Genomic DNA, 16,022 nt, shown 5'->3' on the forward strand with positions numbered 1-16,022 from the left:
AGGCATAAAGTACCGAGTTTGTCGAGTGTAATCTGCACCTGTTATTTGCCACTCCATGTATTTTCAGTGATTTCCACAACAAAACGAACAAAGAATGAAAGTTTCTTTTATTGCAAACATTTTTATTTTGAGAAGCTTTGAGAATAATAATTTGTATCTAATACTGTCTGAATAGCTTTAAAGTTATCAAACCTCTTCCACCATAAACTTCATTTTTTAAAGGTTATAATTAATCTTCATTCAGTCCTTTTACACATTTACACATAAAACATCTTACATCACACACGAGCACATAGAAAATGTACGGAAGCCCCGAGGGGCAAGTGAGAAATGTTTTTCCTTCTTTGTTGATCCACTTTTGAAGTCTGATCTAAATTATTATGTCTCCTGTCTTTATAACTTGCGATCTGGTGGGGAAAGAAATATTTTGCCATTTTTGATGATGTTTGTAAGTTCCTTAATTATTTTTCCGTCTATGAAAACGTGATGAAATAAAACTTTTTTCCAGGAGAAAAAAATAAATAAAATTCCAGCAGAAAAAAAAAGTTGAAGTTGAAGAATTTTTTATTTTTTTTCAGGAGGAAAAAAAGTTTTTTTGTTTTTTTTCAGGAAATATTCAGAAAAAATATTATTTTTTCCTGAAAATAGTTTTTTTTTTTCTTCTGAAATGTTTTGGTCACTCGGTTCTAGTTAATAATTTAGATCTGACAAAAATGGATTACCAGAAGAAAAAAAACATCTCACTTGTCCCTCGGAGCCTCTGTAAAAATGAATAACAAGGCATACAATGGTTAGCTTAAGAGTGGAGGAAGTTTACAAAATAAATTAAAGCTTTTGTGTTACATTATTTTCATGTTTTCTGTCACACTGTCCTCTGCTGGCACGATGGGCATACTGATATGTTTCATAACTTCACTGAAACTTCACTTCAACAAATCAGCTGAGCACCATTTTTAGTCCACTCATAATGCATTACACAGCCTGCAAAGGGTCGTATGGTAGATAAAGGTCTGAAGAGATATTTGATCTTTAAATGCAATGGCGTGAAAATTGTAATCAGAAATTCCAGTTTCCTTTTATTGACTCATACTAATCTTCACGTGGGTTGTTTGTCCAAAGAATATCCATCAATTCAAGACGTCATCCTCGGAGAAAAGGGAAAAAGAAATAGTTTCGCAGCCTGAGAAAGAGCTGCACTTTCTCATGAGATGAATGGTGATCATGACTGTGTTACTAAATAGACTCATGCGGAGGACCGTCCTGTCGGAGCCTCGTGTGCCAAGTTTGTGAGGCTTGAATGCCTTTGTATTTGGAGGGGCAGAGAAGCTGGCAGCCTGCATTGTGAGGCAACAATGACTTTTGCATTAATAAAAGTGTCAAAACAATGAACATCACCGGACTTCCTTGCAGTTAATCCCTCAGAAGTAGTAACATTTCTGCAAAAACATAGACAATGTTCCTCAGAGTTCAACCTTTACATGTAAAACGAGAAGTGAAAGCAGCCTCCTCATGGTGGGAGGACCCATAAAACATACAAAAGGCATGAATTTTAATCAAGTGTTTGCCTAGTTCACACAACTTTCCCTATAGAAACTTTTAGTACAGCACGGTCGTTTGTCTCCTTCAAATAAAGACGTGACTTGTTCCCCCCATCGCAGGCCGAGCAGAAGACTCCCACATTCAGCCGTCTGACTGAACCCACGCACGTCATCTTACAGAAGGGCTCAGATGTGACCTCGACTGACCCATAAACAAAGCTTCCTTTGCCCCATTTCATCACTCGTCACATGGGGGACGAGAGCGGCGAGGTGGTCCACGCAGCGGCAACGCTCGATGCTCTGCTCTAATAGATTAAAATTATGTTTATAAACAGAAAATAAGCAACGTTACAAACACATATTACGTTATTATTCAGACAAAATAAAAGTTTTACAGACATCCATAAAGGCAGCTTTAAGGTCTCACTTTGGAAAGAGAGTGTTCTGAAGAAATAATGACACTTTTTTTAATATTCTTTAATTTGACAGTAATCCAAGAACCAAGTGAAACAGGAAAAACAACAACAAAACGCTTCATTACTCATTTATTTTAGTTTTATTTTGAAATATGAACACTAGGCCAAACTATGTCATCAAACCCTGGCAGTCTAGTTTCACTTGGACCTTGGGGTACTCTCACGCTAAAGATCCAACTGTGCATCACAGCAAAAAAACGAGGACGTGAATGAGTTTCGAGCTGGTTTTTTACAAACAAAAAAAGTTCCTCAATGCTGGTGGAAACTGCAGCGTAAACAAAATATCATACACAAAGCTTTGTGGAGGCTTCCTGCGTTCCCACAGGAGTAAAAACCAGAGTGGTGACGCCGTGGGTAACACTTTAAATGAGACGGCAACAGGCTTTTGCAGCTGCATCGCGTATCTCCCAGCAAAACCAGGCCGATGCCATTATGAAGAATAAATGTGAAAGATAAAAACATTAAAGGTGCGATATGTAAGATTCTCTACAGAATGGGAAGAAATAACAGTTTTGACGTTAGGACTTCAATCTATTGTTTTGCAGAGATATCAAACCAACTGAAGTTAGCATGCTAATGGCTAACCTCCGCCTGTCCTGGTCCAAAGCTCCTGTGCTAGCAACACATACACTCCCAGTCCGGACCTCTAGCTGCACGGCTAACTGAACTACCTAGCTCACAGCAGCTACAGTCAGCAGCAGTTAGCAGTTAGCCTACTCTAGTAAAACTTCAACAGCAGGCCAATTCTTACATATTGCACCTTTAAGATAGAAAAAATAAACCTTCGAAGAAACAGTGAGTGGTCCAATACTGTAAATCTATCTCCAAATATATGTTGAGGTGCGGCTCGCTCCCCTCAGTCACACTCCAAACCTCAGACATCGATGCATCAGATGCTATTAAAAGTCTTTTGAAGTGGTCGAGCCGCATGTTGCGAAACCTCTCCTGCTGTTTGCATCTGTCTGTCAGACACCCACTGTCGCCGCCACAGGTGTGTTACGACACCTGAAAGCCAGTCAGTACGAAAACAATCCCGTCATGTGTTTATTTTCTTGACACTAAGGCTCTGGATGAGGCACACCGGTGACGCCTGCTTAAAGTGGCGAAAAACAAAGTGGAGGTTTCTAGAATAAGCGGCAGCAGCAGCATTCACTCGGAGCAGCTATGTGCAGAGTTGCATAGCTCGGTTCCATTGAAGAGTCCTCACTGATGATGACGATGATGTCCAACAGGTCTTCATTCCAGGATGTCAGTTTCAAACGGGACCAGATGGTAGTAGGAAAGGTTGGTGACGTACGCTTCTGTTTCCTCGTCACACACGTCTGCCTCCATCGGCAAAAACTCTGTTCCATCCTCGTATCTGGCGATAAAATGAAAGACTCGTTACCTCAAGGACAGGATGAACCTGAGTGGTGTGATTTAGGAATTAAAAGGTGTGACACATCTGATTTAAGGCCCTGTGTTCATTCTTTACATGAGAGACTTCAGTCGCTCGTACAAGGTCAGGGCACTGCAAGAGGTAAGAATTCAGCTCTGTACGAGTGATGTAACATCTTGTTTTGTGTAAAGTACCGAGAGGAATGTGTTCCTCTTTTTGCTTCCCACGCACACCCAGGGAAGGAAGAGGTGCACAGACACACTTCCTGTGCGGGTGGAGGGTCGTAGGGTTGGGTCACATTCAAGGACTTCAAAACACTTGAGCTCGAGAGCAATCGTTGAAATATTTGGGGAAACATGCAGGTTCACGTACGCTGCAACCAACTTGACCGTTCGTGGTATGATTTTATTTAAAAATCGGAACCTATCTTAAGATTAATAAATGTAAAAGTGAAAGTGACAAAGGTTTTGTCCTCATGAATACAGATATTTTGCAAAACAAATATTTCCCTCAGTGTTTTAGCCTCTTAGTCAAAGTGTTTTATATCACTAAACGGAGATTCTTTTAAATGGCTTCTAAAGAATATAATTTTCAAAACTAAAAATGTAAAATGGAGCATTGGAGAGACAATGATGTCAACCCCTCAACTCGTGCATGCCCGGTAGGCGATTTTTAAATGTTTAACCATTTTTAGAACAGGTACAACAGTCTAATTACAAGTTTACAACTAGGGGTGTCACAATATTCTGGTATTGATGATAACCATGATAATAAAAAATTAAAAATTGATATTGTGTTTATAATACATACAAGACAATATATAACAATGGACAAGCATATTTTAAAGAGCCAGAAAGTCCACTTCAGGAAGAGGTCAGGCATCATTGGGTGGTTCATTGACTTTCACCGAGGCCACCAGGGTTCAGGTCCTGTGTGAGGTCAATAGTCAAGGGTGGCTGTTTTCTGGAGGTTGTTATTTTCAGCTAAAACATGATCTTTTTATAAACGAAACCAAGTAGCGGTGTTTGTTTTAAGGAAGTAGTTATTTTAAGCCAAACCATGAGGTTTTCCTTCACTTAACCAAGTAGTTTTGGTCCCTTTATTTTGAAAATGTAGCCAGACGTTGCATGTTTGTCATTAAAAAGTCGACCACGGAGTGACACCGTGTTGTTTAGGCAGGTAGGCAACAGAGACAAGGTCTATTACAGTCTTTGACTTGATGCTGGGTTGTGTAATTGGACCGGTTGTCAACAGGTTTGGATCATGATGATGGTTTTAGATCATTTCATTTAAATAGAATACGCTTAACATGCAAGCTGGGACTGTCCTTCTCTGGTGTTTGACAAATTATTGACTCACTGCCCCGGTGTGCTTGTTTAAATGTTTCGGTTCACTTTAATACAGTATGTCTGCACATAAATACTTCTTAAATTGAAGGTTGATTGGACACATTTGGACAAAATCCATATATATGTAGACAAGGCCAAAGGCAGAGACAGAAACTCTGAGGAGTGGTCCTAATACTCACGTATTGTCCACAGAGTCCGTGGATGAGGGTCTCTCTTTCTCCTCGGGGATACTGTGATCAAATACGATGGTTTCCGTATTGGCCAGACAGAATCCATTGGACCGCATGATTTCTAAAAAAGGTACAGAGTGCAACATTCAGTCATCATGTCATGAGGGGTGCAGTTGCACCACGTCTGTGTTACAAAAGACTACTAGATATGTACCTGATATCTTGATGGGACTCTGAAAGCACGGCTGGATTCTGTGGACTTTGTCATTTCTCAGCACCTGGTCCAGCGGCGATCGCTCGAAGAAAGTCAACATCACCTCTGACCTGGAATACTGTGGAGTTTTTAGTCAATTAATGTACATAGTACGTTTCCAAACATCTGCCTTTAACCCCGAGGAAGATGTTTCATGACAATCTTCTAATGAGCTCATAAATAACTGATTTATGATATTATTTGCAGGGTAATAGCTGAAGGACCGACCTTGCACGGCATGTTGATCGCGTTCTTCAGTAGCCTTTCCACCTCGTTCAACTTCTCCTCGATGTCGTTCGCCTCTTTGATTTTTACAAGACCTGAAACAAACAATCATGAACATCTAAAAATCAACCCAGCTCTAATGTCCGAAAAAACTGAAAATAATACTAAAAAAAGCTGAAAATAATAAGTCAGCTAAGTCTCAAAACAATAACTCAGTATTGGTTTTGGGTTTCCTGAGTGAGTCCTGTGTTTGACCCACTCATTCACCACAACCACTTCCCTATGCTCACTTTGTAGCTCTGAATAGTACATCACATGACTTCCTAAAACCTTTCTGCCGGATGTGATCCCACACGATGTTGTTTTATTTTGTAAGGTTCATCCTCATATGTCATGTTATGTTACTTCCTGTCTTTGTCTTGTTTGTCCTGATTAGCCTTGTGTGTATTTAGTCCACGTGTTTTCCCTCTTCCAGTTGTCAGTTTGTCTGTGTTTGGTCGCCATGTTTCATCCGAATTCCTGCAGATTTATTCGGTTTGTTTTGAATGTATAACATTTCCTTATTTCTATTGATATCATCTTTTCATTAAAGCTTGCTTTTGGTTCCTCCATCTGCCTGCCTGGAGTCTGCATTTGGGTCCTTTGTTGCACAATCACAACAAGAAGGCAAGCTTCTCCAACTACCATTTTCTCCCCCGGTGGCCCCATGTTGGATGCCCCTATGGGGGGTTTACATGATAAACTGCCCTCTATAGTGTCTTCCCAATAAGGGACAATGTCATGCAGGGTCATACATGCTGCCTTACATGCAAGAAAATAGTTGGGATCATGACTTGTACATTGGTGCCCCTTTCATTTTTGTCGCCCCTGCCCCTTAGACAGCCTGAGTCCGGCCCTGTAATGCAACAGTATCAAGAACTACAGCCAAGAGAATAACATGATCATTTTTTTATACACATAACAATCATAACTAAACTAAACAGTCTGATATACACAGAACCTGGCCCGCCATCAAAATGTCTAGTGTACCTATTTCTGTGCCGGTGTGATAATAAAGGGCAGCTGCTGTGACCTTTACTGCCATCAGACTGCCGTCCGTCCAGAGGGTGAGGACACAAAAAGCCAGACGAGTGTGAATTTATACTTTGTCTTGAAAAAGGTTGCCACAAACGCGAGTCAGAAGGCAGCAGTCTGCTTAATACCCTAACCTTTTTATAACAATGCCCCCTGATATTTAGGAAGAAACTAGACTACTTATCATCGTGTTTAGAACGAGAACACGGTGCGCCGTATAAGGTGACACTGCCAGGGTGATTGCAAACATTAAACAACAGCAGTAATAACAGAGGAAAGTAATAACAGTGGTACATGTCTGTGATGTTCATCCTGCATACAACGAGGAATGCAATTTAGGAGGCAGTGGGAGTGTAAAATCAGCACGTTCAGGAGTACGAGACGCCCATGATGTGAGCGAGCAGTCAGCAGAGCATCATTTACTGCCGTGCTGACAAAGGGATGTGGCGAGGAGAATAATGATGAAGACCACAGCCGCACTGACGAGGCTCCGTCTGATATAAGTGCTACAGACAGAACCTGGTCACACAGCGGTTACTGTTACATGGAAGTACTGAGAGCCTGAAGCAACACTGTGCACAGTCACAGGCTCATCCATTTATAATGGGCGGGCGGTGATGACATCATACCCACGGGGATGTGAGGAGTGATCGGGCTGTTAAATCATCACCAGGAAGCAAGTGAGACTCCCACCATGTCTGAGGCTCACACTGCCTCAGGATCATGTTCTTCTGTTTAACTTACAAAGTCCTTCTAAGAGCTGTTTGTCAGCTTTCTCTGTAGATGTGACACATCATATATGTTTAGGGCTTATCCTGATGTTTTGTGTTGCTTTGTGGTCATCAGCAGCGATGAGACATGCCTTAGCCAAGACCCAACAATCCCCTTTTGCACTCACTCATAGATCCTAGCCACTTAAATACGTGTGATACAACAGAATTATCAAAAAACGCCCAATCTTGCAATGTTAAAGACGGTGAGAAAAAAAATTCCTGGATCCCTCCTTTTATCCGGATTCGCACCAAAAGTAAAAGGGGTCTATTCTGGGTTGAGACCCATCCTGCATCCAATTTTCGTGGAAATCAGTTCAGTATTTTTTGTGTAATTCTGCTGACAAACCAACCAACCAGCCAATAAACGGGCACGGGTATAAACATAACCTCCTTGGTTTTTTTTAATCTTTTCTCTTCTTTGTTAAAATTGACAAGCTACCCAGCAGACGGACTAGAGTAGTTAAACCACCTCTACCAGCTTCAACAATGAAGTGATTAAAATGCACCATTATCGTGCTAACTGTAGCTACCATTAGCTCAGTTAGCCATGCAGTTAGCAGTCCTGACTGGGAGCTCGGAGCACTAGGGGAGTGTTGCTGTCTAGCACAAGTACTTTGGAGCGGGACGGGACGGGGCTAGCTGGTTAGCATGCTAACTTGAGTGGACACCTCTGCAACACAATACACAAACGTCATACTGCCAAAACTTTTATTTCACTTTAATAATTTTAATTATTTTTGAATATTTTTGAATGTAGTGCTCCTTTTAACATATTTCGATGTTAATACATTTGTACTTTTGTCTAAGTAAATATTTAAATGCATCACTTTAAAACAGAAGGTTTCTACACTGTGGTATTGCTACAAGCCAGTGTCAGTGAAGGTAATTAGAGGACTTGTGATGATTGTCACGCCCTCTCATAATGTATGATAACACATTATTCCTAATCCCACCCTGTTTCCATGTGCACTCTGGGCGAGCTCCGTGCCTGCACCTTATAAATAAATCGCTGTCGTTCGTGCTTGATTCATAACATTATTGTCCTACATAAAATAAACTAGACTGTTTATGAGGAAAGGAACTAACGAGGGTGCGGTTTAAATTGTCTGCAGTGAGGTTATCATCCAGGCTTTGTGTCCGTTTAAGATGCTGTTAAAAAAAAGCTGTTTACGTCACTTTAAAACACTGACAGTGTGGTCATGCAGTGGAAAGTCCAGAGGAGCTTGTCCCAAGAGAAAACTTGTCTGGGACAAAGAGTTGCAAGTGAAATTTAACAACACAAATATGCTGCAACAAGATGATGAAGTGTCTTTTTAATAAATATTTCTGGACATACTGAAAGTTCATGTTTTGTGGAAGGATGCACAACCTTATTTTATATATAATATCATATAATAGCCACATTTGAATGTATTAATAACACTGTAGTGTAAATACAATTGAATTACATTAAATCAGGAATGAGATCCAGTGTTTCGTGTGCAAAATATCAATATTTCCAAACAGGGAATTAAACAATTGACTTGACTCAAATGCTGGGACTATTTTTACTGCATAAACTATCAGGCTGTGTAGAATACATGTTAGATACAACAGGCCTGTTTCACATGCAAAAGAGAAGTATGTGTTGGTATTTTTGCAACAGTTGTGTTGGTTGCGCAAGACTTAATCGTGGTAAAAACAGTGCTTATCTCCAATTAGTGACAGCAGAGTCGACACATGCTGCAAGGAGGACATAAAGAATGTTAATCAGCGTATAAGCAGTGACAGGTGCTGGTTCGAGTCGGATATTAATCTTTGCTCCGCCTTCCTGGCACGACTACCATGATGGGAATAAAAAATAATGTGATGCTGTGCAGTCAGACATGTCTACAGGTCTGCAGAATTCAGCTTAGTGAGAGTAAGAGGGTGAATAAAAGGGGTCGGGCTGATTTTGGAGAGGCTAATGTGGGTCGTCTCCATTGATTAAAGTGACACAAACCTCTGGTGTGCACTGCTGACTCAGTCTGAGCAGGCGGGCGGTCCAAAATGCAACCGGTCTTGACACACAAATTGCAGTGCGCTGCTGAACTGCCAGTGACACGAGTCCAAGTTCGCCTCCTCTCCCACTGTGGCACACGGTAAATCACCGGTTTCATCTCCAAAAACGATGAAACGTTCATTTGTCTCATCTCAGATTTGCTATTTATGTTACAATTACAGGGTTCTTCCTTTGGAAATTATCTTCAAAGACACAAAATGCTGTAGTCATGTTTTTTCCTAACAGGGTCTCTTAAGTCTATTTCCTCCTATTTCCTGTGTAAGAGTCTACTTCCTGTATGAGCTTCCTGGCTGCACTCGTCCTCGTGTCTTCGTTCTGAGATCATCCCTGACAAATTGTCCTCCACAAACAATATTATCCTGGTTTCTTTGTAGAATTCACTCTAAATGATCTCCTTTCTGTTTATAAAGATCATCTTCAGCGAGTATTTGTCTGCTTAGAGCAACGAGTTCGCAAAATATAACAACAACAGTAATTACACAAACACCATATGGAAATTTTAATGCATGTGCCCTCCTCATAAGATTTGTATTTGCACACTAAAGTTAGCCGTCTGTTGTTGTTTCTGTGACAGCATGCCGTGTTGATAAGCCACTTCATCTATTAGCTGAATTATTGCAGCAGAAGGGGAAACTTCAAGTCATCCTCCGGCACATTATCTTAACAGTCATCAGATGTTGTAAGCAGAAGCGATCTTCTGCTTTGGATCTGATAAGCACATGTCAGCAGCCTGACACTTTAACACCCGACCGCTAACTCGCCGCACTTTCAGCGACGTGTTATTTCTGGACGGCCTCGGTCACCAAGCAGCAGGCGTCAAACCTCAGAGTGAGCATCCACGGCTGTTTCTTGTACCGTACTGTCTGTGTCCAAAATCACTACCTAGCAACCTGTATTTACTTAATGACATTTCATGTAAGTTTCAATTTTAAGTGAGTAAAATCAATGCTTTCACTCTGACTATGTAGTTTCTTGAGGCCAGGTTCTTGCTAAGCACAAGCTCACAGCTCTTTAACCCAGCCTCTCTGTAGCTGCTGCTCCCTGTAGTTTAAAGGAATAGTTTGTCATTTTGGGAAATAAGAAAATCCATTTTCTGGTTGAGAGTTAGAGGATTAGATTGACACCACTCTCATTCCTGTCTGATAGATTTAAAGCCACGGGCAGCAGCCAATTAGCTTAGCTTAGCATAAACATATTTGCAACACTTACTAACTGACTTGTTCATTTAATCCACACAAAAACCAACATGTAAAAACAATATGTTGGGGTTAAATACCAGGTTGTTTCTTGGCTGGACACCGCAACTTCCTGGAGCGTTAAACGATAACATGCAGGTTTTACACATCAGATAGCACAAAAATGCCATTTCTACATAACGTTGCTTTAAAGACTATTTCCTGGTTCGACAAAGTAACTTCCTGGAATCTTTTTCTTAAGATAGCAGCGCATGCAGACGCAGCGGCTCGGTGTGTATTTTTATATTGCTGCTCATCTCTGAGAGCTACCAAACAAAATTTCACTGCATGCCTACAATGAAAAATTATAACATGTAGTTTATACACATTGGTTTTTTGTACAGATTAAACAACAAACCCCTTAATTGGTGACCTTAAGTACTCCTGGTAGGTATTTTGCTGCTTACAGACAAAGCCAGGCTAGCTCTTTCCCTTCCTCCAAAATGTATGCTAAGCTAGGCTAACCAGCTGCAGGGTGTAGCCTCACATTTAGCCAACAGCCCTGAGAGTGGTATTGATTTTCTCATCTTACTTTTGGAATGAAAGCACATTAGATTATTTCTCTAAATGTCAAACTATTCCTATAATTTTGTTAACAGCTCACAAACGTGTCAAAGAAAGAATCCGTTTATACTCCGAAGCTGTATGAAATGACACCAGTCAGCCAATCAGAGCTGACTCAGTGGTCATCATTAAAAAGATAACACCCTTAGTCTGGAAATGAAATCATTGCATTCAACAAACAGAAGAGAAAATAATGTGTAGGAGCTGAAAACATGACTCAAAGCCTCTCCTTTCATAGATGATTCACGAGTGTCCATTATTCTCATGAATTTCAGAAGTGGCGTATGACTGTATGAGAAGGAGTGATTTCAGCCTCTGAGGAATCCGGCTCATGAGGAATGTGAGCAATCACTTCCTGTCTGTTCTCACTCTGGGGTCACATGGAAGGTAAGTGTTACGAGGGCCTCCGCAGACCAGAGGGACTAAATATGGCAAGTCCACTCCTCTCTCCCGGCCGCCCCTCTCTCTCTCTCCCCTCTCTTTCTCATCATGACATCAGTTTAAAGCCCTGCACGCCTCCGTTGTTGCCTAGGCGCAGCACAGACACAGGAAAACACGGGCAAGAAACTGGAGCAGAGTGGAGCGAGAAAGACCGGAGCTACACTTTTTCACGTGGACTTCAAACCTGAGCGGCAAATTAGAAGGGATGCAAAGAAATACTGAAAGCAATTAGGGAATGTTATTAACCTTTAAACGACTGTCTATAATCAGGATATGAACGGGGACAGACAGGATTAAAAAAAAGAACTGAAAAGTGAGATCTGAAATGTCCCAGAATGCACTGCGCAGCGGCAGAGCAGCGAGCTGTCAACAACCTCGTCAGCTATTTCGGGGGCACGGGCAGGAAGCAAAGCTTTCCAGTCGCCACTAAAGGGGTAGTTTCCAAAACATTCGTATAGGCTCAGTGGGTAGAGACAAAAGGGAAGTGCCAAGGAGACCATACACACGGAACGGGCTGGGAGCGCAGCCAAAACCTGTTGGCAGTGCCACAGTGTCAAAGACCCAAACCCTGAGGGCCATAGGTTTGGGTCGCACGGGGCGAGAGAGTGCCCTCTACTAAGCCCACTGAAAACTTTGCTGCAGAGTTTGAGCAGATGGTATGAGAAGGAGACATCACAGCACCTTTTCATAAACTTATAAAAAGTGCCCAAAAGTCATACTTATATTGTATGCATACAAATAATACCTGAGTAAAAGTCTTAAAGTATCTGATATTAATGTTCTTAAGTATCAAAAGTAATTTTCTGGCAATAGATATACAAAAGTAAAATGTGTGTATATACTGTATGCCATACGTCAACTGATCATTAGCCTGGACGACAATCAGATCGGATATTCACAAGTCTTTTTGATTATTGGAATCAGTTTGTTTTTTTATCTGATTGCAGATAAAACACATTAATTCACTTTGCAGTATGCAATCTGTAAAGTAATTAGTAACTAAAGTAATGACGTGGAACTATGAACTAGCAGAAAATGGAAATACTCAAGTAAAGTAAAGGTACTTAAAATTGTACTTTAGCAAAGTACTTGAGTAAAAAATACTTAGTTACATTCATCACTGAATTTAATACTTCTAAAATTCTTTATCACATCATCGCTGTCCTGTGAAAGACATGTATCTCAAAATTGTCAACTTTTTCATATCGCCATTTTGATCATCGTTAATCTGTCAATTATTTTCACGATTAAACGAGTAATTGTTTAGTCTCTAAAATGTAAGAACTGCTCTTCACAATGTCCGAGAGCCCAAAGTGACGTCTTCAAATTGTGTCCTTTGTCCAAACACAGTCCAAAATCAAAAGACTCTTTATTTAGTATCATAAATGACCAAAAAAAGCAGCGAAACCTTACATTTAAGAAGCTGTAACCAGCTCATTTTTGGCATTTTTGCTTGAAAAATGACTTAAACGATTGATCGGATCTAAAAATGTTTCCTCTAATAGCAACAACATGTAGATGTGTCTGAGTAAAGCACAGCTCAGACTGGTGCGTTACTAGTAGCTGGGATTTAGTGTTAGAAATGAAAACTCTAGCCTCACAGCTGGGTATATCGCAGCCTTATTCTTTTCTCTGCAAAGACATTAAATATTAGGATTTCATCTTTTATTGCATTTGATCAAAGTGCCGGCTTCAGACTAGCCGAGCACGAGATAATAGCTGCCCAAAACATCCTCTCCTCTGAAAGAGTCGTGATGAGTCAGCCGCAGAGAGCAAATTTCCACACGGAAGTCCATCTTGGTCGTTTTGTCGTCCCGTGGGAAATCCAACTATCAGGCCACAAAGACGTGGAAGCAGACCTCGCGGGCAGTAGGACCTCTTAGCTCCCAAATATTGACGAGGATTTGGAAACATGCTGTCATCATGTTGGTCCTGTGGCCTACAGGCTATGTGATAGGTCCTGCTAATGTGACTTTGTTAAATATTAACCTGTCCAAACAAAAGCATGTCAGTCCAGGCTGTGAGGTTCAGATTAGACCGAAACCGTTATTGATTATTATGAGTGCATGTTCCTTCTTTTATTCTGCTGCCCTAAGCTTCTGTAATACTACCGTCTGCCTATCAAACTGACGTATCTGGAAATAATCGCCCTGCCGTGTTTTATAGTTTTACTTCCCACAGCTGGTGAGGTAACAAGGTCTGGCTATAATCCACAAAAATGTGGAGAAAACGGACGTGCCCAATTCGCACAAAACAGTAGTTGTTGTGGTATCTGAGGCTGAATGTAAACAGGAATATCATTCTGCGGGGGGTTTCCTGTGCAGGCAGAAGCAAAGGTTTCCTCCCCAGAATCCAAAGATGCAAAACCAAAACTTTGATGATGTTTTTGCTCACGATACATAAGAAGACTGGTTATCTGTGAGTGCCAGTGTTTGTTTTAAAACTTAAACTTTCCAGAAAGTCCAAGAAAAGTGATAAAAAATGTTGTGAGTTGTTGAAGAGATGCACTGAAGTTGCAGCAAAGTGGAGAAGGAGTTTAGTGATGAGCTGAAACCGGGGGTGAAAATCTGATCTCAACTCTGGATGGGACAATTACATGAAATAAGTTAAAGAAGTTATAGTTGTGTTTACAGTGATATATTCAGGGAGGACACACCCTAATTTTCGCAGGACGGGGCAATCGTGTCCCTCCCTTGGGATTTTTAAACTATGGCTGAAACTATTTGTTCAACTACAGCGGCCCTCAGTAGAGCGCATACCTCAGCTAGGCCCAATAGTCACCTTTAAATCAATCAAGCCTAATCTAATATCAACTAGATTTGTATTAAATTTGTACTCACTGATAGATACCAGCCAGCTAAATATGCCTTATTTTTTCATCAAGATCCAGGTTTTAGTCCCTGTCGAATAAATGCCCTCCCCCACTACGTTAAAGGGGCACTACGTAATAATACAAACTCAGAAATATTTATTTTTCCATAACTGAATAAGCAAGCTGTTCTCAGAGAAAAATAAGGTCCCCAGAACACTGTTTGAAGCTTGAAAGGTGGCAGGGTCCGCCAAATATAAACATAAAGTAAGAGTAAGCTCCAGACGTCCCCTTTGTCGGGATCAGCACTAAAAGTAAATGGGGTCTATTCTGGGCCGAGACCTATCCTCCATCCAAGTTTCATGAAAATATGTTTGGTAGTTTTTGAGTAATCCTGCTGACAAACCAACCCACAAAAAATAAAAACCTAGCAGAGGTTATAATCAATCAATTGAAAGAAACTTGATAGAGTCGACGGTAGGAATCCAAAATATTTGCAAGTTCTGGCTTTTAAATTAAAAAAATTGTCTTGCAGATGAAAAAAAAAAAGTCGAGGGGGGCCGAGCCTCCTCCTGTGCACATGTCCCCACAATTTATAGCTGCGCCCCTGTCCAAACTTTAACCTTTAAAATACACATTAAAAGTCACATTATTTTTGTACTCTGTTATTGTATCAACTGCTCAACCATCGCTTCCTGTCATTTCCCCTTCATACCCACCTTCTATCAGTGGACACTTGGAGAGGTCTCCTCTGTCCTCAGGGAAGGACTCCACCAGTCTCTTAAACAGCCGGCCCAGATCGGAATAACTCCGGTGCAAGTATAAAATGTTCCTGTCAGACCACTCTGTCCTTATCTCGAAAAACTCCTCTTCCTCTCCGCGCTGGCTGATGATGAGCCTCCGGATCCCGTTGACCCAGCAGTCCCGGACAAACATGTTGACCAGCGACGTGCCTTCAAACACGGCCGATGCCATTCCTCGGGACGCGCTTTCAGTCCAGCATGCTGGGGCGGTTTCGGCGGACGGCACAAGAGAGGTCGGAGCCGCAGAAAGTTTTGGGGTGAAAACCCTCTCAAACAATGGGGAAGACAACTCCGGCAACTTTTTCTTGGTCAGCCTGCTCTGAGCTGCAGCTGTGCGTAAAAACAGGAGGAGGATGATGATCGCTCAGCCCATCACAGGCGTGATCTCAAACGTGGCATGATGATGTGAGGGAGAGAAAAAAATAGCAGATTCCGCCCCTTGCAGAATAGATTTGGCAGTATCGATCTCAACAACAGTTTGTTTTTGGACCATCTCTCAAGAGTCCCTCCTCCTGTCTGCTGCTACTTCCCTAAACCCACAACACTTCTCTTCACACTGTCTGGATGTGCAGTTGCTCTTCTGTCAGCACAGTTTCCTCCTCCTCTCCTTCCTCCCTCCCTCCTTGACAACAGGGTATTATTATGCAAAGAATGCAAAAAAGGGAGCTGCAGAGGCTGCCCCATCTCCTTATTCATGATCAGGAGAAAAAAACTTATTTTCCCCCTTTTTCTTGACTCAATTATAGCTTTTATTGACCCTGGAGTCGATGCCATGGCCACCTCAGATCAGTTAATCTTGAAATGACATGTTTGGAGGAAACCACAGGAGGAAAAAAAAAATATTCTGAGAAGAGGCTGCTGAGATGTGATCTTATAAACCCTCCAAAACTCAG

At 41.4% G+C, this 16,022-nt stretch overlaps 1 protein-coding gene across 1 annotated transcript; it reads right to left on the reverse strand.

The window, feature by feature from the left end:
* Positions 1-90: 90 nt before the first annotated feature.
* pxdc1b (PX domain containing 1b) lies at positions 91-15,681 on the reverse strand. Its single transcript, XM_084340904.1, has 5 exons — positions 15,046-15,681; positions 5,393-5,484; positions 5,126-5,243; positions 4,921-5,032; positions 91-3,374 (listed from the first exon to the last, which is right to left on the reverse strand). Exons 1-5 carry the CDS (start codon positions 15,299-15,301, stop codon positions 3,251-3,253), a joined length of 702 nt encoding a protein of 233 aa, XP_084197030.1. The 5' UTR covers positions 15,302-15,681; the 3' UTR covers positions 91-3,250.
* Positions 15,682-16,022: the final 341 nt, after the last annotated feature.

This window comes from Pagrus pagrus, assembly GCF_965226575.1.
Source record: "Pagrus pagrus genome assembly, chromosome: 20".
Lineage (NCBI taxonomy): Eukaryota > Metazoa > Chordata > Actinopteri > Spariformes > Sparidae > Pagrus > Pagrus pagrus.

Coding starts and splice junctions, on each gene's coding strand:
- pxdc1b (XM_084340904.1), bottom strand. CDS start 15,301: ATGGCATCGGCCGTGTTTGAAGGCACGTCGCTGGTCAACATGTTTGTC. Junction 5,033..5,125: donor GAGTCCCATCAAGATATCAG/GTACATATCTAG, acceptor TACCTTTTTTAG/AAATCATGCGGTCCAATGGA. Junction 3,375..4,920: donor ACGGACTCTGTGGACAATAC/GTGAGTATTAGG, acceptor TTTTATCGCCAG/ATACGAGGATGGAACAGAGT.